Here is a 23,911-nt window from a genome sequence, read left to right as displayed (position 1 = left end):
TCTAAAAGTATCATAAATCGGTAGCTCACCACTTCTCCGGCCCTCTAATCGTGACAAATGATCCGCCACGACGTTCTCGGTGCCCTTCTTGTCTCGGATCTCCAAATCAAACTCTTGTAGAAGTAGGACCCAACGAATCAATCTTGGTTTAACATCTTTCTTTTGAAACAAGTATCTCAAGGCGGCGTGGTCGGTGTGCACTATCACTTTGCTTCCAATCAAGTATGATCTAAACTTATCCATAGCAAACACCACCGCTAGGAGCTCCTTCTCGGTTGTTGCATAATTGACTTGAGCTTCATCCAACGTGTGGCTAGCATAGTGGATCACATGGTAGTTCCTTCCTCTCTTTTGACACAAAACCGCCCCAACCGCATAGTCACTAGCATCGCACATCAACTCAAAAGGCAAGGTCCAGTCGGGGGGTTGAATGATTCAAGCATTACATAGGGCCTCCTTCAATCTCTCAAATGCAACCACACAAGAATCATCAAAGTGGAACGGCACATCCTTGGCAAGTAAGTGTGTGAGGGGCTTGGCATGCTTTGAAAAATCCTTTATGAACCGTCTATAGAACCCGGCATGCCCAAGAAAACTCCTCACTCCTTTCACGGTGCTTGGTGGTGGCAACTTAGCAATTACTTCAATTTTTGCCGGGTCCACTTCTATCCCTCTTTCGGACACCTTGTGCCCTAGAACAATGCCCTCCGTGGCCATGAAATAGCACTTCTCCCAATTGAGCACTAGATTCACCTCTTGGCATCGGCATAGGACTTTGTCAAGGTTGGCCAAGCATTCATCGAATGACCTCCCATAGACGAAGAAGTCATCCATGAACACTTCCATTATCTCTCCACAAGCTCAGAGAAGATTGCCATCATACATCTTTGGAAGGTTGTCGGCGCGTTACACAAGCCAAATGACATCCTTTCGAATGCATAGGTGTCATATTGACATGTGAACGTCGTCATTTCTTGATCATCCAGGTGGATTGAAATCTAGAAATACCCTGAAAAACCATCTAGGAAGCAAAAATATTTGTTGCAAGACATTCTTTCAAGCAATTGGTCAATGAAGGAGAGAGGGTAGTGGTCCTTCCTAGTAGACTTGTTAAGCTTTCTATAATCAATGCACATCCGGTGCCCGGTAACAAGTCTAGTAGGGATCAATTCATTATTTTCATTTTCAATGACCGTCATTCCGCCCTTTTTCGATACAACATGGATGGGACTAACCCATTTGCTATCCGAAATAGGGTAGATGACGTCGGCTTCAAGCAATTTCATTATTTCCTTTTTGACCACATCTTTGAGATTGGGGTTCAACCTCCTAAGAGGCTCCACGGTGGGCTTGGCATCGTCCTTAAGGTAAATTCTATGCAAACAATACTTCTGGTCAATGCCAATTAGATCCCCAATCTCATACCCAATCACCCTCCTATGTCTTTTTAGCACATCAAGCAATTTCTTTATTTCATCATTTTTCAAAGAAGCATTAACTATCACGGGAAATGAAAAGTTAGAGTCAAGAAATTCATATCGAAGGTTTGGAGGCAAGGGCTTTAGTTCTACCTTGGGGGGTGGCTCCTCCCCAATTGGATCACATGTGGCATATAGCTCCTCCACTTCATCCTCCAAGGTGCATGGTTCTTCAATTTCCTCCTCCTCAATGTATAGCTCTCCCATTTCCTCCCATTGGGCCATCCTTGCTTCATCAACGCACCTTTCTATCATTTCCACCACATTGCATTCATCCACGTAGGAAGGTTGGTGTTTGGTCATTTTGAATATATCGAACTCAATTTTATGCTCGGCCACTTCCATCACGAGCTTGCCTCTCTTCACATCTATGATGGCTCCGGCGGTGGCTAAGAAAGGCCTACAAAGGATAATGGGGACCTTGGTATCCTCCTCAATGTCTAGAATCACGAAGTCTCCCGGAATGAAATATTGGTCAATCATGACCGGGATATCCTCTAGCACTCCAATCGGGCGCTTGATTGAACAGTCCGCCATTTGGAGAGTCATTGTAGTAGGCTTAGGTTCACCGAGGTTGAACCTCTTGCAAAGGGAATACGGCAGGATGCTCACACTAGCTCCAAGATCACATAAGGCACGGCCTACCACAAATTCTCCCACAATGCATGGAATAGTAAAGCTCCCGGGATCTTTTAACTTCGGTGGCAAATGTTTTTGGAGAACAGCACATATCAAAGCTCCTTCACTCATATCAACCACCGCACTCTTTTCCAACTTCTTCTTGTTACTCAAAATGTCCTTCAAGAATTTTTTGTAAGAAGGAATTTGAGTAACTGCATCAACAAAGGGCATAGATATCTCAAGCTTGTCCAACATCATCTTGAATTTGTTCACTCTCTCGGTATCTTTTGACTTCCGCAACCTTTGTGGAAATGGTAGGAGGTTACATGGTATAACCGAATCATGTGTTTGCTTGCCCTTTGGTGCACCCTTCTTGTTCTCATTGCTTTCAACTTGCATAGGAGCCTTCCCTTTTGCTTTGTCTCTTTGAATGAGAGGCTCCTCCTCATTGTCACTTTCAAGAATGTCTTGTATTTCCACTTCTTCTTTCTCTTGTTCACTCTCATTTTTCTCATTCTCTTTCTCAAGCTCTTTGTCATTGGTTGGGTATGGTGGATCCTTCAAAGCCTTCCCACTCCTAGTGGTGATAGCATTCACATGATTTCTTGGATTTTCGGTGTTAGCTGGTAGCTTACCACTAGAAGAGGAGGCTTGGTTTGAACCTTGGACTCCTCCACTTTGTTGTTGAGTCCAAATACTTTCCACTTTGGTTTGCAACTTGCTCATTTGATTCATTATCATAGTCATGAAAGTCTTCATATCCGGATCTTGGGAAAAGTTAGAAGTTCCTTGGTGATTTTGATTGTTACCATGCCCTTGACCACCTTGATTGTTCCATTGACTTTGGCCTTGATTGCCCCTCCAATTGTTTCCTTGATTTCCACCCCTATTGCCTTGATTTCTTTGAAAACCCGGGGGTGGGTTCCTTCCTTGGTTGTTCCATGAATTCCCGTATTGATTTCCAAATTGAGCTCCAAATTGATTCCTTTGTTGACCATATCCTTGGAAACCTTGCCCTTGAGGCCTAGAGAACCCTATTGCATCACTTGTTCCATATTTGAGAATGACCCTTGGCCACTTGGATCCAATAGTTGACAAGATTGAGAGGCATGATTTCCTCCACAAATGGCACAACAAGCAACTATAGCCATACTTTGAGGTCCCGCTGAATTGCATGGTGATTGTGGCAAAGAATAAAAACTCGGCATACTAGGACCTTGAGGTGTCGGTTGGGTAACCGCTTGCACACTTTGCTTGGGAGCTTGCATCATTTGCTTGAGCATATGTTGGATAGAGTCCAATTGGGCTTGCATAGCCATCTTGTCATCCACTTCAAACATTCTGGCCGGCCTTTCTTTCTTGGGAGGTTCACTTCTTTCATTATACCAAAATTCCGTGTTGGAAGTGATTCTCTCTATCAATTGTTCTCCATAATCCCGCCCCATATCCATGAAGATTCCTCCATAAGATGATGTGTCGAGGATGATTTTGGAACTATCTAATAGTCCCTCATAGAAAAATGATATGAAGTCTCCCGGAGTAAGCAAGTTCTTGGGGCATTGTCTCCTTAAATCCTTGAACCTTTTCCATGCCTCATGTAGATTTTCATTTCCAAATTGTTGGAAGTTTCGAATAAGTTTCTTCAATTTTGCGGTCTTGGAAGGAGGGCAATACTCTTGCATAAAGGCCTTGTATAGTTGTTCCCATGTCAAAAAGTGGTTAGCCGAGAAAGAGTTTAGCCAACTTAATGCTTGATCCCTTAATGAGAAGGGAAACAATCTCAACTTGATAGCATCGGTAGGAATTCCATTCATCTTGATTGTGTTGCAAATCCTATCAAAATATACAACATGGGCCTTTGGATCCTCAACTCTTGCACCCCCAAATTGATTGGCTTGAACCATTTGAATAAGGGATGTCTTTAACTCGAAGTTGTTGGCATCTACCCCCGGGTACACAATACAATCCTCTTCCTCAAATTCCGGGGCTAAGTGGGCCGCCATTGGTGGTTGTACACCTTGTTGAAACATCGGGGGAACTCCTTGTGGGAAATTTTGAGCAAATTGTTGAAAGAGATTGGGATTCATTTGGTTTAGAAGATGTTGCATCCCAATCCCTTGTTGTTGTGGAACTTGTTGTTGATCTTGCCCATAACCTTGGGGTATGCCACCTTGATAGAAAGGGAATTGAGCTTGTGGCATCCCCATTACTCCTCCGAAGTAGGGGTTTATATTTGGATTCGCCATTTGTTGCACCGGTACTTGAACAGGAGGTACCGGTGCTCGAGGTGCATTTGGTTGCCCTCCTTGAGCTTCCTCATTATGTTCCCCTTGCCTCGGGCTTTGTATGGTGCTTGTTCCATTTGGGGAACTTTGCCCCAGGTTGCTCGTGGCTCTGGTTTCTATTTCAATCTCAAAGTTTTCAAACTCCTTTAGCCACCCGAGCAAAACCCGTTTGTCCCTCCTTATGTCCCTCAAGAGCTCTTGGTTTAGGAGAAGCAAGTTCACTCTCCCCTTTGATCTTGTGTGCATAAACCAAGAGGGACACCTATCAACAAACACCAAACAAAACACTTGGAAACAACTTGGTTATGGGTTAGTACAAATAAAAAAAAAACAAAAATAAAAGCTTGATCTCTTAAAGGTTTGCTAACCTTAATGCTAGAAAAATAAAGGCAAAGACTCTATACACCAAATTTCCAATCCCCGGCAACGGCGCCAAAATTGTGATGTAGTGTGAGCGGGGTGTGAAAATGGGTGTAAAGTCGAACCACGGGGATTGGATTTTATGGCACGTACGGAGTAATCACCTAGACTCTAGTCACCAAGGTCTTGAAACCCATAAGGATCCAAGCAACCATTTTAAGGATTAAGGTGTAACAACTAAGAAATATTTTTGGGATTTTGGATATAAGGGAAAAAAAACAAGATTTAATTAGGTGAAACTTCTATTTGGAAAGATGGGTTAAATTAGGTGAATTACTCTATTGATGCATTAACACTAGGATTGGGGGATGAACAATGGCCCTAGGTTCTTAAGGCTAGCACAAAGAAATCCAAGTTCCCAAGGATTAGAACAAAGGTTGTCCCATTTCCATGATGAACCAACCTAAGTTCTTGAAGAACAAAAGCTATTTAGCCCCAAATCTACCTCTATTTCCATAGAAGAGAAAATGGGTTTGAGATTGGGTTGGCTTAAATCTTCTATCCAACTTCCATTGAAATGAAAGACTTTCCAAGGACAAACAATAATCATTGGCCACTAACTATTGATAGATAGAAATAAACCCAATTCAAACTTAAGAACCCTAAATGGGTGTTCATCCCCTTTTATGCAATAATCACATAACAAGCATCAATAGAAGTAATACACACCTAATCTAACCCATATATAAGACTACTCACTCATATCAATGGTGAACATAGCAAGATTCAACAAAGAAAACATAAATATGCAATAAATATAAAGATAAGTTGGAGAAGAGGAAAAGAGAATTTTACTATCAATGAGGAAGAAAATGTTGTTGGAATCCCTTCTAAATCTTCAATACAAGCTCCAAGTGTGTTCCCCAAATGTAAATCTAAGCTATACTAAGCTAATAATTGCTAAGGAAATGAAGGAAAATAGTTCTAAACTCTCTAGGGTTGGGACTTTTGTACAAAATGCAGAAAATTAGCTTAAATACTGTGTAGAGTACCTGGCAAACGGCCTGGTATACGGCCGTATGAGAGGTCGTATGCCAGGCCGTTCCTTTCTTCGTTGATTGGGGTAATACGGCCATATGGCTGGCATTTCAGCCTTCTTTTTGCCTTCTTCTCCGGATTTTCTTGAGTGCACTCCCCTCGACCTCTAACATCGTCCCTTTATGCTCCAAAAGACTTCCAAATGACTCATTGCAACCATGTTATCTAAAGAACATCAATTCACACAAACAAGTCATAGGTTCAACTCAACTACAAGCATTTTGTTATCAAAAAGGTTAAAGAATGGGGTGAAAAACATGTTACGAATCAAAGATATCACAGGTCATACCACCTTACATACCACAATCCTTACTGTATACACTCCCATTTCGAGGGATCTTTAACTGGGGTCTATGGAAATTGCATATTGAACCACAAACAAGCATGCAAAATTGAAATCAAAAATCAAAAACCTATTTGGGTCCTATACAAATCTCACACGGTGTAAGGGATGGTTTCCAAACATTTTCAACCAATTGATCCTACAACACCCCCTTTCCACACTTACAAAGTAAAAAGAACAACAACATATCAAAAAGTTCAAATGCATATCTTATTTACCTCATCCTTACAAGTGCATAATCACAATGGAAATGGGAATGGTATTCACAAGTATGTATAACTGCTTAACCCTCCCCACATTTAGACCTTGCTTGCCCTCAAGCAAGAGGAAACACGAAGCAGCATCCAAAGTGGGAACGGGTGCAAGGGGAAAGAAAGGAAACAAACAAAAAATAGAAACAATAGAACCTGGAACCCATTGTAACACAAAGAACCACAAAACAACAAAAGCAAAACGGGATACAACCCCGAACTCGTGTAAGCAAAGCTGTCAAAAACTCCTCAAACCATCAACAATCATCAAGCACTGGCCAAGCTAGGCAACCACGCAAAACAAACCATCAGCAAAGCAACTATAGAACAAAAATAACAAAGGCAATAACTAGTGTAAGACATAAGTTGCAAGCTACCAAAGTTCTGAACAGTACAAACCAACGAAACTAGAAATAAGAACCAACACAATCTTAAAGGAAACAAAATAAAATAACGAAAGCAAGAAAGCGTCGAAAGTAGTCCACAACCAACAGCTTTTCAACAACAACCAACTGTCCCAATACAAGCACCTCAAAGACAACAAACATACGCTAGCGACCGTCGCCTGCTGACGGGTCTTGTGGAGGAAATCCAGCGCCAGAAAGATGGGGGTTCTGCGCATAGAAGGTATGCCATTGCGCATCCACCCGCTGCGTCATATTAGCCTCCATAGTGTCCACTCGCTGCATGAGGGTCAACTGCATAGCATCAAGCCGGGTAAACATGTCCTGGCGAAGCTGATCCAAAGCCCCACCCGGAGCCTCCGGTGGCGGGCCAGGCGCCGGGTGACGTGCTCGGCCCCTAGGATTCCACTGAGGCGACGGTGTAGGCGGCCGATCATCATCATCATCATTCGAAGTGTCGCGGACACGGGAAAAACCAATTGATTCCAATCTCCTGTAGTTAAAAGACTGCATTGGGGCCAACGACCTCTCGTCATCCAACTGTGGCCCGAGGCGCAAACCACGCGACAAGTAAGATAGATACGGCCCAATGAATATACCCGTAGTCTTATAAGAGTCATGCGCCTGAAGCATGCGAGCCATAACCATCCCCATGTGAATTTTAACACCCCGGACCATGCTATATATACACAAAAGGTCCAAATGATTGACCACAATGGGGGCACCCATTCGGCCTGTAATTTAACGCGCCAACATATGATGGATGACCTTAAACTTAGGTTGGGCCAGGGTAGTAGCTTTGGACTTGCTACCCGCATAAGGTTCCCTACCGTGGGTGAGCTCAGCCCAAAATGCCTTCCAGTAGATGGAAAGAACATCATCTACCCGGGCTCTGAAGTCATCGGTCGTAGTGTCCTTCAATTTGTAGAATCTCATTTTGGCCCCCAAGTCATTGACCGAAATGGAATATTCCTCGCCGAAAGCAAAGAAACGAATGACTTTTTCAATACAGTTGTTGAGGTGGTCAATCTTCAGCGTAGCCAAGACCTCAAATGTCACGGGTGTAAAAGTGGACTCCCGTATGCTAAAAAAGTGCTTCCAATTAGGGCTCCCAATGAGAGGGGCGAGGAGGGACATCAACTCGTACTTAGAAAGCACGGGGTAGTCAAAGTACAGCACCGTTCCAATCAACTTATTTTGATAGAACGTAAATTTCTCCATGCAGCCAGGAGGCAACTCAACCTGGCAGTCCAACACCACCGGATGCCAGGAACTGGAACCCTCACCAGTTGGCCGAGATTTACATTTTTGAGTGGCCTTTTGCGTGTCGTCGGCCGGGGCTTTCTTGCGAGAGTTCTTCCTGCACCCAAACAAAGCAAAAAGGCCATAGAAAAACAAGGGTGAGTAGAAAGTACAACGGTGTATATGCTCTGTTTGTTGTGTATTCTATATAGCATCTCACTGCTGTGCAGTTCGTGTCTCAAATTGCATCGAATTCCACTTTATTTTTCTGTTTTTTTTATGTGGTTGTTGAAAACGAAGAAGAGAAGAAATAAAATAGAATAAACATAGAATTGGAAGGACAAGAAGTATTGAAAATTAGAACAAGAATGAAAGGCTAAAGATCAAATGAACAAGAACAACTAAGAAGGCAATTGCAATAAACAAAAGATAGGAAAAGTAAAGTGCAATATATACAAAACAACCTAATTTCCCCAAAGTCTAGAGATTATTCTCAATTCTAAGAAATGCACAATGACAAGTAGCAATTAAGTGTCGAACGACTACAATGTGGAAATAAACAAAAATTTGTCCATCAACTGAGCAATAATGGGCTTGAATCAAACAATCCCAAACATAGCCAATGCAATTGGAAATTTCGCACCGATGAAAGCAAGAACATTAAGCAGTCAAGAGTGGGAGTAAAAACATAAATGTTGAATCAAAAGCATAAACAAAGACCCCGGGAAGTGAGAGTTATAATAGAAAGCATAAAGGACAATAAGTAGAACCAAAACGCAGTAGATGGAACAAACAAACCTAAAATACAAGGGTAACAATTAGTCAGTCAGTTGCATATCGCACTGTTCGTGTTTTTTTTTTTTTTGCTTATCAGACTATTATTGTTAGATTAGACTAAATATTTAGACTAGCATTTTTACAAAGTTACAAACAATTATATTAGTGACAATTACATTCAATCTTGACTATATTATTTTGCATTCGTAAACATAGAATTACATATTTAAATAAACAAATTCAATATTTAATTTTCTATGCATGAACAAATCCAATATAATCTTGCATTAATATAGTTTAAAGTATTTATTTAAAAATAAATATTGGGCATTATCCCAATCGCGCACCGCGCGTGAAAAACTAGTTAGAATATAAAGTTCAAATAACCATAATATTTTATTTGAAATACAATAACTATTTCAATTATATAGCATGGAAAAATAGAAACAAAACATTATTTATATCATTTGTAAAGTGGTTGCAATTATCTTCCGGCAGTTACTGATAACTCCATATGATATTTTAAGCTATCATACTCCATTGTTGTTATACTAAAACTCGCATCATATCCAAAGGGGATTTGTGGCCTGGGTCAGTAAGTAAAGACTGTGATTCTATTGAAGTCTGTGAATTATTAGTCCAAGGATGTTTTTTTGCTCTCCTAAATCCACCTAGTTCCATTGCAACTTCCTTCATTGTTGGTCTATCTTCCCCCTTCACATTTAAACACCTTTTCGCAAGCAAGGCAATCTCTTGCATTGTAACTCATCAGTGTTTCCCTAGCATACAATGTTGACATCAAGAATCTTAAACAATTGATTTGTTTTAAATGATGAAAGAAAATGCTCAGATAGACCCCTCTCTTCCACTGGGCCATTGTAAAATATTGCCCTTCTACCGGTTAACAACTCCAATATGACAACCCCAAAGCTATAAACATCACTCTTTTCTGTTAACTGGTGAGTTTGCATGTATTCTAGATCGAGAAAACTGAATGTTCCTTGCACCATAGTCATCAATTCAGTCTCATCATGTAGGACTAATCTTGAAGCACCAAAATTGGATACCTTGGTAGTGTAGTCATTATCCAGGACAATATTTGTGGGTTTGACATCTCTGTGAATGATGGGAGGAGAAGCTGTAGAGTGCAAATAAGAGAGGACCTCAGCTGTTTCAGTAGCAATTCTTAAACGGATTGGCCATGGTATTGTGGATGCCTTGTCTTTGCTGTATAGATGTTCAGACAATGTTCCATTGCTTATGAACTCATAAACCAACAATGGAGTTTTTGTCTCTAAACAACAACCAAAGAGTTTGACTATGTTTCTATGATTGATATGGGAGAGCACAATTACCTCATTGATTAATTGCTCAACCTGGGTTTGGTCCATCACTCTAGATTTTTAACAGCTATTGTTCGACCATCAAAAAGATTAACTTTGTAGACAATGCCAAAACCTCCTTGACCAATGATTCTGGTTTGGTCATAGTTGTTGGTTGCTTTTCTAAGCTCCTCTGCCATAAAAATTCTTGTTGTCCCAGAAGATGTAGTACCTTGGGAAATCCTTTGTTGTAGAATCAATCCTCCAGTTTCCTTAAAAAATTCTCTTTCTTTTGTACTGATTTCCTCTATCGATATACAAAGTACAGACAAAAACAACTAATCAACAGTGTTATTGTGCCTAAAGCAATACCTGCATATGTGTAATCAACATTAATTCTTTCTTAAAATGGAAACCTGATAAGCACCAAGAATGGTACTTAAAAAGGGTCTAAAATGGATTAGAAGTGTAACGTTTTGCCATCCGATCATAACAATTGCATGCATTTTAGCTCAGATGTGACTAAAATCTTCTAACATCAATTTTAGAAAAAGTTTTGAAGTATTTTGCAGATAGCAAAGGGATTTGAGGCTAAACAAAGCAAAAGACAAACAAAGCCGCAAAGCAGTATCCTCCCACGCAGCCTCACACGCGTGTGGATGGGCGTGGAATCTTTCCAGTAACCATCCACGCCCACCACCACGCGTGGTAGCGTGCGTGGTCGGGCCAAAGGGCCATTTAGGAATTTTGTCTTCCTTTTGTCACCTATATAAATTCCTTTTGCCCTAAACCTAAGGAGAGCATTATTTTTTAGAATAGGGTAGATCTGAAATTTGTAGAGGGTTTTCTCCCCTCTTGGGGGAAAATTCCTTTTCTTCTAGGATTAGATTAGATCCAAGGGCAAGGAAGAAGATTGGAAATTCAAGAACAAAGTGTAAAAAAACCCCTCCTTGAGGGTGGTAACTATTCTCTCCAATTCTTAATCTAATATTTGTTTCTTTGAGATTTCCTTTCTTTTTCTTGTTTCTTTAGCATGTTAGAGTAGATTAGATAGGGTATTGGTGGCCCCAAGGTTAATCTATGTGGATGTTTGATATAATTGCTAGTTGAATTGTGAGTTTCTTGATTGTTGGATGATGAACTTGTGTAGATGATGTTCTTCAAGCTTTGTGCCTAGTGTGGCCACATTAGGTAGCAAACCCAAAGAAAGTGAGTGTGTGCGCGATAGCGCCCACTCACGAGTCTAACTCACCCACATCTCCGCCCTTAGTTCGAAAGGACGAGGCCTGAGAGGAGTGGTAGACAATGTGTTCGATGAAATGCCCCAACCGAATGAGGATGTGGGAGTCCAAAGTGTGACGCAACTTGGTAAAGTGCCACGAACTCCCTAGTCTATTCCACATCTTTGCTTGCGAGTCCATACAAAGATAGACCACATAGAGAAGCCTAAAGCCCCAATCTCCGCCTTTCCATTTATCTTACACAACCCCTATCAACCTTTCTACCTTCTTACAAATGAATCCTACCCTTAGCCATTCCCGTAACTCTTCCCTTTCAACTTCTTATATGCCAACACACTAATTCGGTTCCCATTCGCCATCCTTGAGAGACACGACACTCGGGGAGTCTTGACTCTTCGTTTTATCATTTCCACACCTTCACATACATTCACTCACCGCAAAATACTACCTTCAAAACCAACTCTGGAGTTTATTACCAATTTGGTCCCTTGACTATTGCAAAATTATCAATTTAGTCCTGATCTATATTTCTTACACAATTAAGTACTCCAACAATGAAAACGTTAACCATTTTGGTCCTTTGTTCGGGCAGCCAGTTAACTGTGAGGGTAATTTCGAAATTTCCATTAGCTTTGCGCCATTTATACGTTGATATTAACCCAAGAACCCTAGATGAGCCATTTAAACTCCATTCTCACATCCAAACATGGGGTGATTAAAGTAAAAAAAAAAAAAAAAAAAAAAAAGGGGGAAGGGGAAGAAAAAGGGAACACTGTACTGTCGGCTCTCTCTCTATTTTTTTCGAATAAATGAAAGTAGTACTGTTCAAATGGGTTGAAATTCATAGGTCAGCTCACTATCTTCTGCATCTCATTTTCGCCATTATCAACAAGTTTCGTCGGAAAAAAAACTATCGCGTTACGGCCGAAAATGAACCAGTTGCACATCCGAGCTCTCCATTTCTTCATTTTCTTGTAACCTGCATATTTGGTTAGAACCTGCAAACCCATTTTGGGTTTTTGCAGTAAAGTTATTAAGAAATGATGGGAGAGAAATTAATTGTAGTAGCAAAAGTAGGGTGGCGAAAGTATGAGGACGGAATGAGTGCAAGTAGAAGATATAATTTGCCGATCTGATGTTTTAGCGGCGCATACATTCTTGGAATTGAAATCGTAAAATGGGGATCAAGGTGAGTCGCCGCCAGAAGTGAGAGGTTGTCGAATGGAGGATGAAGACCATTTGTCTCCGTCGCCGTTGTCCATCTATCTATTGGTCATGAGCTCGATGCCGAGGAAGAGGATGAATTTCAATCGTCGGTGGTGGGGTAGACTAGGCAGCCCGTGGAGTGATTGAATTTCTGAAATACCCTCACATAAAACAGTTGATAGACGGAGAGGGCTAAAGTGGTTAACGTTTTCATAGTTGGAGGACTTAATTGTGTAAGAAATATAGTCCAGGACTAAATTGGTAATTTCGCAATACTCGAGGGACCAAATCGGTAATAAACTCCCAACTCTGCATAGTATAGTACTACAAAAAATGGAAGAAATTGGTTTACCCAAAATGAGCATAATGAGTCGATGATTAGAAGTGCACCCTAGAGAACCCTTCCTATCGCCATGGTAGCCTTTCTTGCAAGAACACTCATAGTCACCTTTGGTATTTTAGCAAATAGTGTGTTGGGAGCAGTTGTGATGTCCATTTGCACATTCATCAATATCTGCAGATCCAATTAACTATAGGATAATTTTTTGAAATACACGCAAAATCAATGAACGGTTAAGGTAATGGCCCTGTTTGGTAAATAATTAGCCTACCAATTTTGACCTATTTGACCATTATTAGTTGTTTGACTTGGTTAAAAAAGTAATATAAGTGTTTGGTTAATAAGCTTTTTGTAACTCCAAAATACTAAATTTCAAAATGCTACCCAACGCAACTTTTTCAATTAGGCTTTAGAGAAAAGAAATTATACCAAACAGCTAATCAGCTAACACCTAATTTACCAAACACTTTTTTACAGTCAGCTAATATTATCAATTAATTATACCTTCTAACCCAATTAGCTAACAACAGCATCAGCTAACAGCCATTTACCAAACAAGGCCAATATAAATTCAAGTCGTGTGTAGTCTACACTATCTTAAAATCTTATTCTTTATATTCTTTTTTTTTAGTACTACTGACTCTGTTACAATGTAGTATCTGTTCATAATCTCATTCTTTATATTCTAAGTGCTAGGAGTATTGTAATCTAAGTTTTCAGGATACAGAAATTTACAACAAAATAGTTGAACAATCAAAGTATAATGTTTTTTTCGTTAAAAAAATGAAATTTATTATGGAGTAAAACTTAAAGAAATCATATAATCAATACAAGGAGGAATAGTAGAAAACTAATAGATGGGACTAGGATGAGAACTCATAGCTCTTGCTAAAGTATGAGCCAACGTATTCACTGATTTGTGGACAACCCAAAATGACATTGATTCATAGTGTCATAATCAAACTATAATATTACCAGCAAAGAAGAACAACGTGGAACAATTGAATTTTTACGAACAAGTTAGTAGAAAAATCAAGTAAATTTATGCTCTTTTCAAAAGATTTGATTTGCAGCTCCTTTTCCAGGACAGAGATTTCTTTCAAGTCTTTCCAACTCAAATGTGTACACAAACAATTTCTCATTCACTAATTATCTCGGTATTATATATTGATCCATCGTCTTAATTAGAAGAACCCAAATCAATTTTGATCTGACTTGACTCAAATCAGGAGTGAACCCACAAATATTTATACCTTACCAACCACTACCTGACAACCTGGAGAGAGATAAAAAGTGCAGACACCATAAATACATGAATCAATGATATAACATACGTACCTTGGCAACCTGGAGAGAGATAAGGATTGCCTTGATAACCCTCCTTACAACCGCAACGATACCCCTCACCATTGACGGCAACACATGTGGTATTACCTTGGCACGCTGTAAGGCACGTCTGGTTCGACATGGTCCAGTCAAGAACCATGGGCACTGTCTTGACATCCCAAGTTCTGGTAAGCATAGTGGATGAAAACCTGAACTCCTCTTTCTTCACCACGAATGCGTAGCTACAGTTATAAACATCACTGGTTGTGTTGCCATAGTAATTCAAACTATCCACTGAATAGTACACATTCCTGGCCATCAACTGCCCTTTTGATAACACCTTTGAGATATGTGTTTCATGATCATCAACTGCTCTTCAATGTTAGACATTAATAATCTAACCATACAGAGTAGTCTACGAGATACCTGACCTCGTAGTAGCGGAAGCGGAAGTGTGTTGATCTCCAGCCACAGTTGATGCGTGTTGATCTCCAGCCACAGTTGATGTGTGATGCCTCTTGGACGGTAGACCGTCAACCATATTTGTCTCATACTTGACTCAGAACCACAGATAGTGTATTGGTGTCTACTGAGCAGTATGAGTACCAAGAACTGTATGTGCTATACAATGCATATTTTGTATCCTATCAATTCAGGTTTAGATAGGCACAGAGTTTGGTTGAATAACAACTACTAGTTATTCAGTCCAACCAAACCACTTAATAAGCCTAGTCAATTTGCACAACTTAATTAAGGCCCTAATATATAATATATAATATATAATATATATTATTAGGGAAAATCTTACATTCTCCCACTTGGTGCAAGTACTAGCACAACCCTCATTAAAGAACAAAACACACGACTCATAGCAATATGTCCTCTATTTTGCAGAGTAGTATCCATAATGGTCACATGCATTTTAATCCTCCAACTTAGGCCCCTCATGAACAAACCCAATGTTTATTCTTGGTAACTTAAGGGATGTTTCTCAAAATATGTTATGTGCACAACTGAAGGGAAGAAACCATCCAAAATATTTGTACAAAAGAGTACACCGTATGATCTCTAAAATCCGTAAAAGCATGCCTTAAGTAGAGATCTCTTAATGTTAGCATAATGCTAACTGTATTCCATGACTTCTTTATAACTGAACTTAAACACTACCTCTAACAACTAAGAGCTCGGAGTTGACACGTCTGTCGCTCCCACTCATCAAGATAGCCAAAAGATAGTTAAGTCAGAAGCAATCACCAATAACTTAGAGAACAAACAAAAAACCCTCTGAGTCCATAAATTTGGAATCTTAACATACACCATAACTTCTCGAATAATCTTAGTGTCCACTTTAAATGAACTGAACATTATGAGTCTTACCTTTATGTCTCGCAAAATTGTCTTGAGCCTTACATACCAAAATGGCCTAGGATCAATTTTGAAGAAACTAAAGACTCTATTAAATTGCTAAAGAATTTATTAAATAACAGTACACCACAAGTTAGATGATTTTTGTTCTAATAAATTCATTAATATTGTTACAACATTTTCATAAATATGTTGCACAACCAAATGTCCAATAATTTGAACTTATGAATTTATATGAACAAATTCAAGATTAATACTTGTGAAATCTTTTGGACTTATTGTTTGACATACAATCTAATTTGCACTGGGGTGCATGAAAACAATAATTAAATCCATAATTTTTAGTGGAACACCTTAATGATCTTTTTCTAAATGATCACTCCCACTGTTCTTTAGCAAAATTAATGATATACACATTCATAATTGATTTGACCAACTAATAAATGAAGATACAATTCCCCACCATTAGTTAGGCATACTAAATAATCAATATTTGGTTCCAATAAAAGTCCAAATAAATAATGAAGATATAATTCCCCACCATAGTCGGACATACTAAAAAAACAAAATACATCTTCCAAAACCAAGTTAGAATTTGGCTCAAAAGATACATTTTATTCTTGGAATCCAAAATAAGTATATCATATCACGTAATTTACTATAGTTAGTCCAAAGAGACATAAAACGTGCATGTGGGCTAAAGTTTTACTCAATTAGATCCAACTGAAAATTCCCACCAATATATATATATATATATATCCAACTAAAAATTTTTATTTATGATGAAACAATTATCAAATGAGTTGAAGAATCAAGTGACATAAAACTTGCCTGTGGGCTAAAGTTTTAATTCAATAAGATTCATTACAACCTTTATGATAAATAAAAAAAAAAAAAAACTTAAAGAAATCCAAGTTCATTTTCCTTAACACCACCCCGTAGACAATTCAAGAAATATGATCCAATGTTTACAACTTTACATCATAAAATTAATCTTCATGATAGAATTGAAAATTATTTACTAATAACTATAGAGTAAATAATTTTTTTTCTATCATCACTGATAAAACTACTAAACTACATTCCGATACATAATTGCATGTGGGCTAAATTATGATCGTAGTCCAGTATTTCATCCTAATTAATTATACAAATATAATAAAATTGTCTGTGGGCTAAATTTCATCATATTATATACAATTAATTACAAACTATATGTCCAAAATACTTTATGTGATCAAAATAAACCGCTTAATATATAACTTTAACTGATTAAAGGATGTTGTGACTACTCCTCAACCAAATTAAAATTATAAGATCACTAGACAATTATCAAATCCTTGCGTAATCTTTATGTGATTAAGATAAAGATATATATATAATTTAATCTGATTAAGGATGATGTGGCTACTCCCCAACCAAATTAAAATTATAATATCATAACTTAATAATCTTAGGTAGTTGAATATGCCGAGGCTATTCCTTAATTAACCAAGATTGAAACCTTAAGAGACTTCAGTAATTTAAAGATGCTATGGCTATTCTTTACTGAACCGAAATCAAATCACATTGCAAGGAATACTTAAAATTTTGACAAATTATATCAAATCATGATAGGAAAGTTAGTAAAACAAAACACCACTAAAGACCAACTCTTTAGATAGGATATCAATTTAAGAAGACTAGTGGCCCAAGATGTTCTTAAGTCATGGCCATAAAACTAGTATGCCTCCCATTGAGTAAACTTCACTTTGTGACCTGTATTGAGTAAATTTCACCTTGTAACACTAACCAATAAAAGACAAAAGGCCGAGCCAACTGCCTGGCCAACTTAATTTGGGTTATCCCCATGTTATATATTTATTACAGCCTTAGTAAATGGACAATTAAATAAATTTTTAATATGTGATAAAAAAAATTTTGACAAAGTTAATTGACTTTCAAATAATTAAGTTTTAACATTTGGAGCATTTCAAACGTTACCAAATAACAAAATTAGCTGGCAATCTACATAAATTAGTCATGTTATTGATTATGTACTCATAAGGTTACAAGTCTGACTTTATTGATTTATGACCGACTGACAGTTAGTTATGGACAATCTAGGTGAGTTTATTTCATTCTGGTCTTTTGCTAATTAAGATCATAAGATTTGTCCCGGTATGACTGCGAGTTTCACTAATCATTCAAAATAAATAAAAAAATTAATTTCTCAACTTTAATTTTTGTGGTTTGAGTCAGTAAATTATAGATAATCTAATTTTAGTTACGAAAAAGAAACTAATTTCTAAAAAAGTCACAACAACAAGTTTGGTCAAAGTTGTCAGATTCTTGCTAACAATTGTACATTATTTTTTGCATATATGGTACACAATATAACATTATTATTATTACAAGTTTACAACCACGCGTTGGATATAACATTGTAAATCTCCGCCAAATACGACCACGCGTTGGATAAATAAGTTTGGTAGAGCTTTTTGAATAATTTCTTAATTGCTTGATTAAATATTTTTTATTTTCTAGAATAACTACTTACATGATTTGAGTATTTGACACACAAATCAAGACAAACTCCACCATAAAACATAGCTCATGAGTAGAAGTTGGGACTAAACTTAAGTATCATTCAACAATCTCTTATGGGCGACTTGGGATCGCATCACCACTTTTCTAGGTTGTCCCCTCCGCCAAGCTGTCATTGGCTGAGTCATAAGTGGATGACTTCACTTTAGATAGCTTTCACTTTGAACTCTTCTTGGTTTTCTCTGAACCTTATCAAGCATCAAATAACTTTTTCCCACCACGCTCCGACCTCTCAACGAAAGTACCAATTTAAATAATACGACACTCAATCTAAGACTCTATTCCACTGCAAAATTTGAGTTATATAACAATTGAACAATAACTCGACCATATAATGCAATTAATCAAATTTATAATTCTATTCAAGACTCTCCCTAGCAATAATGGACTCGAATAGCTTCCCTCCCACGAGGTGGACCTAGGTCCATGTTCACATTTTTAGAACTCCATTTTCACAATTTTTGAACTCTAAATTCATAATTACAGAATTCTATATTCACAATTTCAAAACTCTATCTTCACAATTTCATAACACTATATTCACAATTTCATAACTCTATATTTAATAATATAACACAATTTTTGAATCTATATAAAAAAAATTGTTAAAAAAATTGTAAATATAGAGTTCAAAAATTGTGAATATTGAGTAATGTAATTTTGTATATATATTGAGATTTAAAATTGTGAATATAAAGTTCTAAAATTGTGAACATAAAGTTTTAAATTTGTGAACATAGAATTCTAAAATTGTAAACATAGAGTTTTTAAATTGTGAGCATGAATCTTGGTCCACCTTGCAAAGTGGACCTGGGTCTATAGCATAATTTGCCCCCTCCCAACACCAGTTGTTATGTCATGGACCCGGGTCCACATTGCAAGGTGGACCCGGGCCCATGTTCACAATTTCATAACTGCATATTCATAATTTCATAACTTCATATTCACATTTTCATAACTCCATGTTGTTCACAATTTCATAATTCAATGTTCACAATTTCATAACTCTATGTTCATAATTTTATATCTCTATGTTCATAATTTCATAACTCTATATATTCAACAGTATCAAAATTTTATGTTCCATCGTATAACACAATTTTTGAATTTATATAACAAAATTGTGAATATAGAGTTAAAAATTTGTGAATATTGAATAATGCAATTTCGTATATTGAGATTTAAAAGTGTAAACATAGAGTTCAAACATTATAAATATAGACTCAGATCCACCTTGCAAGGCGGACCCAGGTCCATAGCATAATTTGCCTCCCAACACGCTCACTTGCCATGGCAATGTTTCTAGCCGATTGGGCCTTGTGCATCAACCCATCACCATGAGGATCACTTAGATTCACTATACAAATAAGATACAAGTTGTTATCTTCAATAATTAAATAGTAATATAATTAACGCTAATTAGAGTTGTCGAAACAAGTCAACGGGACAAGCCCGCCAAATGACAGACGGGCTATAAAGCCCGCCAATAATACGAGCCTAAGGGAGGTCAATTCGCACTGTTCAACCTTAGGCTCGCAAGCCTTGACGGGGCCATCAAATTTTTAATTTAAAATTAATATATAAAAAAAGTTAATAAGTGTATACTATGACCAACAAACTTTGTGTGACGAAGGCAGACAACAGTGGTATTTGACCAGGGGCGGAATGGCGAGCGAAACTAAGGGCGTGATTTTCTTAAATGTGTGGCGCTTTTCATTTTTATTTGTGTAAATATGTTGTGCTGTTTACCATTTTAAAAATGTATAAAAGATTTATTTTGTTGTAAGGAAGTTCAAGCATAACATAACTAGACACAAGAAAGCACAGCTATTAGAGTCTAGTAGATAATTACAAGTTAAAGCATTTTGGATGGATTTAAAATCATTCCAAAGATTAGACTACAACACAACCAAAGCTTAAAGCAATACTACCACACTCAATTAGATTTGTAGTCACAGGAGAAGATATAAAAGAACTGTACCACACACAGAATGCTCTTCCAAACACATTGTATACTATATATTGTTTCGTGTAGTTGAAGAACAAATTGCTATGATCAATGCTCTCTATTGACAAAACCAATGTCATTTTGCCCAAATATACTTATAGTGTGTTCTGGTGGTTGTGTCATAGGTGTGATTGAAGGCCTACATTTAAAAAAAGAAAACTAAAAATATCCTAAGTACCTAACACAAATATACACTAATACAAATAGGTGTGATTGAGCTAATTTAAGGCCTACATTTTAAAAAAAAATTACAAATATCCAAAGTACCTAACACAAATATACACTAATACAAATAGGTCATTGAGCCTATTTAAGGCCTAAGTTTTAAAAAAAAAATTAAAAATACACCCAAGTACCTAACACAAATATACACTAATACAAATATACAGTTATACAAAGCTAATACCTAAGTATATCACTAAAAATATATTATTATTAATCACATGCCAATCAATCAATAACTACATAACCAAGTTCATAAGACAAAATCGACTAACACAAGTTTAATAACCACAAAATCACAGGTCCATAATACAATTATATAAAAATTCAACACAAGTTTACAACATATTACAAAACCAAAAGTTCATAATACAAAAATCCAACATCCTATATATAAAAAAGCTAGATGTTTTTGGCCAAAATTTTTGGCTCCAATTCCCGCTCAAAAGATGCTACGTCGTTTTAGTGATAGCATGATCAGTTTTACGCAGTGTTTAATGCTATTGAATTTTAGTATGCTGGGACTCTTCGTTTGGATAAATGTTTAGTTTAAATAAATAAAAGGTTGTGTCCATTACTTATCAAAACCTTAGCATTAATGAACCTAATTCAATCGGCAGCCGTAAAATTTCTTAGATATCTAAACGTCGGCCTTAATGCTTTTAATTCATTATTAAGTTACATTAATAGGACTCTAAATGATGGCCTATAAAAGGAGAGAAAGTTCAGTTCATGTATGCCATTGGAATTTTACATACATACAAACACATTCACTAGAGATTGTAGGATACAAAATGCCGCCGATGTACGTCTTGGCCACTGATATATCACCAATGAGAACAACCTGTGCATTGAAGGTAAGATGCATTCGAACGTATGAAGTGAAGGAACGTAGGTCCACTGAAGTTGTGAAATGTCGAGAATGTGTCTTCCATGATAGCGAGGTAATCTTCTGACCTGAAAAATGCATCATAAATATCAAGTTTTATATGAAAAGTGTATATACAGCACATTCAATTGATAGCTCTGTAATTTTTGTTTATTTTTCATTGTAGGGTAATGTTTTACATGCTCACATCCCACGCGAGCATGTTGTTAAATTTCAAAACCAGTTTGTTGAAGGCAAAGTTTATTGTCTATAAAACTTTCTTGTGGTCACTAATTTTTATACTTATAAGACGAGCCCAACAAATTTATGGTCAAGTTTAATTACTCTACGATTGTGAAACAGTACAAGAATTTAAATTTTCATAGGCACATGTTTCGTCTGAGAAGTTTTAAATCTTTAAAAGAGTCTGAGAAGATTGATGACAAAGAACTCATTGGTAAATTATCAAACTCATTTTCTATTCTATTCTATTCATTTAGTACACTGTTTATATGCTCTAATTGAATTTTTTTTAAGATGTGATTGGAAGGATCGTTGAGATTTATTCTCCTATAGAAAAGATTGTAGGTGGAAGGCCTTCTCGGTTAATTGACTTCCTCATAGAGGATGAAAGGTAAAGTATGCTGGGTTATTTCCATTGTTCTTTCTTTTTTTTTTTTAATACTAGGTTGTCTTTTGGGTTTTACAGTGTAATCTATTTTTATAACTGCAGTGGTGATGAAATGAAATGCACAGTATGGGACGATCATGTCGATAAGGTCGACTCTTGGTACAAAAAAAGTACCGATGTTAATGTCATTATTTTGATGCAATTCTGTAGGGTCAAAAGTGGTTACAATGGTAAGTACACAAAACAGATCTATGTACAGTTTTTTTTTTTTTTACCAAACAGTCTACATGCTTCAATAATATTTTTTTTTTCTTTGTGTTATTTTCAAAAGCTGGGGAAACTAAGCTTTCAAGCTCCTATGATGCCACCCAGTTATTTATCAATGAACCCATTCCTGAAATTATCGAGTTTAGGGATAGGTAAAAACTACACTGTCATATACTTTATATTAAGACCTATAAACATTACTAATCTCTCATTTAAATTCCAAAATTGTTTTATCTCTATTATAGAATATGTGGTGAGAAGACTCCTATGCGTAGTATTTGTTCTATCTCAAGTATGTCTGCTGCAAATACTTTTGACACATTCAACACTGGTTCTATGATTATGACTACCATTAGTGAGGTGTATGAGAAGAAACAAGTAGTTTTCTTAAAATAATTTGATAAAGTGTTATGTCTAAATTGTTTTTAATATATGTTAAGTTTTGTCCAGTACAGCGATTATTGGGTGGTGGCTAAGATCGTTGGTATAGAAGGTGCTTTGGACTGGTGTTATAACTCATGTAAAACACAAGGTTGTAGCAAAAAACTAACCCTAAATACCAAGGGCCTCTATGACTGTTACAAGTGTAATAAGACATGGGCAGAAGGAATTTTGAGATATAGGATTAAGGTGAGAGTTGTTGATAGGAATGGTAATGCACCATTCCTTTTATGGGACCGGGAATGCAAAGAGTTGATTGGCATGTCTGCTGTGGAACTGAGAGACAAATATCCACAGGTAATGCACAATTACTCTGAAAATGACTTTGCTTAACAAGTATAAACTTTAATTTCTAATATATCTAATCTCTAATTTATAGGATAACCAACTTCTACCCAATGAGATTTTATCCTTGTGTTCTATGGCACTAATATGGAAGATTGCTGTGAGGAAAGAATAGTTTGATAACCTTCATAATGCATTCGCTGTTATGAAGGTTATTAACGATCCTAAATTGGTTGATTCCTACTGTCCTGAATTATTGGAAAGCTTTGATAATGATCCTACTTCTAAGCTTCAGTCCAATGACTGTTTTGAATCAGATGAGGTAAAATTTATATACTGTTTAAAAGTGGTGATGTCTATGTTGTATTAAAACTAATGATGTCTGTTGTTTTTTAGGAGTTTCTTTTTGAAGGTGAGGCTGAAAGTCCTCTAGCCATAACTGGAAATGCAAAGGATCTAGAGGTTTTAGACTCCGGTGCTGTTAAGCGATGTCTTCTGGATCAGTTTTCCTCAACAAAGACCTCTTCAAAGAAACTTCTCTTGGAAGTCAAGTTGGAGAAGACAACTGATGATGCAGCTTAAGACTTAAAACTATATTGCATGTTTTAAAGATATTTTGTAGACATTGTTTTGGTCATTTGGGACTGCTACTTTTAAAGGACTTTTTTGTCATGTGTTTGGCTTTTTTGGGGCAAGAAACTTATCTAAGGACTTTTTAATGATCTGTTTTGTGTTCCCTGAAATCCTAAAATTTCAACTTGATTGTTCATATCTCAATTTCAACTAGAGTTTTGCCTACCATTAAATACAGGTCAAGATGAAGGAGTTAAAAAGGTGGCATTATAAGCTACATGACTGCATAATGTGTTATATTACATGGTATAATTTCTTTTCAATTTACACTTACTATAGGTTACTTATGCACTAATCCTTTTCAAACATTT

The 23,911-nt window shown here is 37.0% G+C and overlaps 2 protein-coding genes and 1 pseudogene across 2 annotated transcripts; 1 reads left to right on the top strand and 2 right to left on the bottom strand.

Annotated features, from left to right (window-relative positions):
• Nucleotides 1-998: 998 nt before the first annotated feature.
• On the bottom strand, nt 999-2,858 carry LOC116019689. The gene has a single exon (XM_031259977.1). It carries the CDS (start codon nt 2,856-2,858, stop codon nt 999-1,001), a length of 1,860 nt encoding a protein of 619 aa, XP_031115837.1.
• Nucleotides 2,859-7,581: 4,723 nt separating this feature from the next.
• LOC116019688 lies at nt 7,582-14,613 on the bottom strand (annotated as a pseudogene).
• Nucleotides 14,614-21,269: 6,656 nt separating this feature from the next.
• Nucleotides 21,270-23,549, top strand: LOC116019686 (replication factor A protein 1-like). The gene is made up of 11 exons (XM_031259976.1): nt 21,270-21,419; nt 21,531-21,597; nt 21,881-21,977; nt 22,077-22,133; nt 22,185-22,204; nt 22,306-22,393; nt 22,487-22,619; nt 22,692-22,979; nt 23,062-23,127; nt 23,179-23,289; nt 23,364-23,549. The coding sequence occupies exons 1-11, from the start codon at nt 21,270-21,272 to the stop codon at nt 23,547-23,549; spliced, it is 1,263 nt and encodes a 420-aa protein (XP_031115836.1).
• The last annotated feature ends 362 nt before the right edge of the window (nt 23,550-23,911 follow it).

Source organism: Ipomoea triloba, chromosome 5 (assembly GCF_003576645.1).
Source record: "Ipomoea triloba cultivar NCNSP0323 chromosome 5, ASM357664v1".
Classification (NCBI taxonomy): Eukaryota; Viridiplantae; Streptophyta; class Magnoliopsida; order Solanales; family Convolvulaceae; genus Ipomoea; species Ipomoea triloba.
Note: the sequence above shows the minus strand (reverse complement) of the source record. Positions and strands in the feature narration are given on the sequence as shown.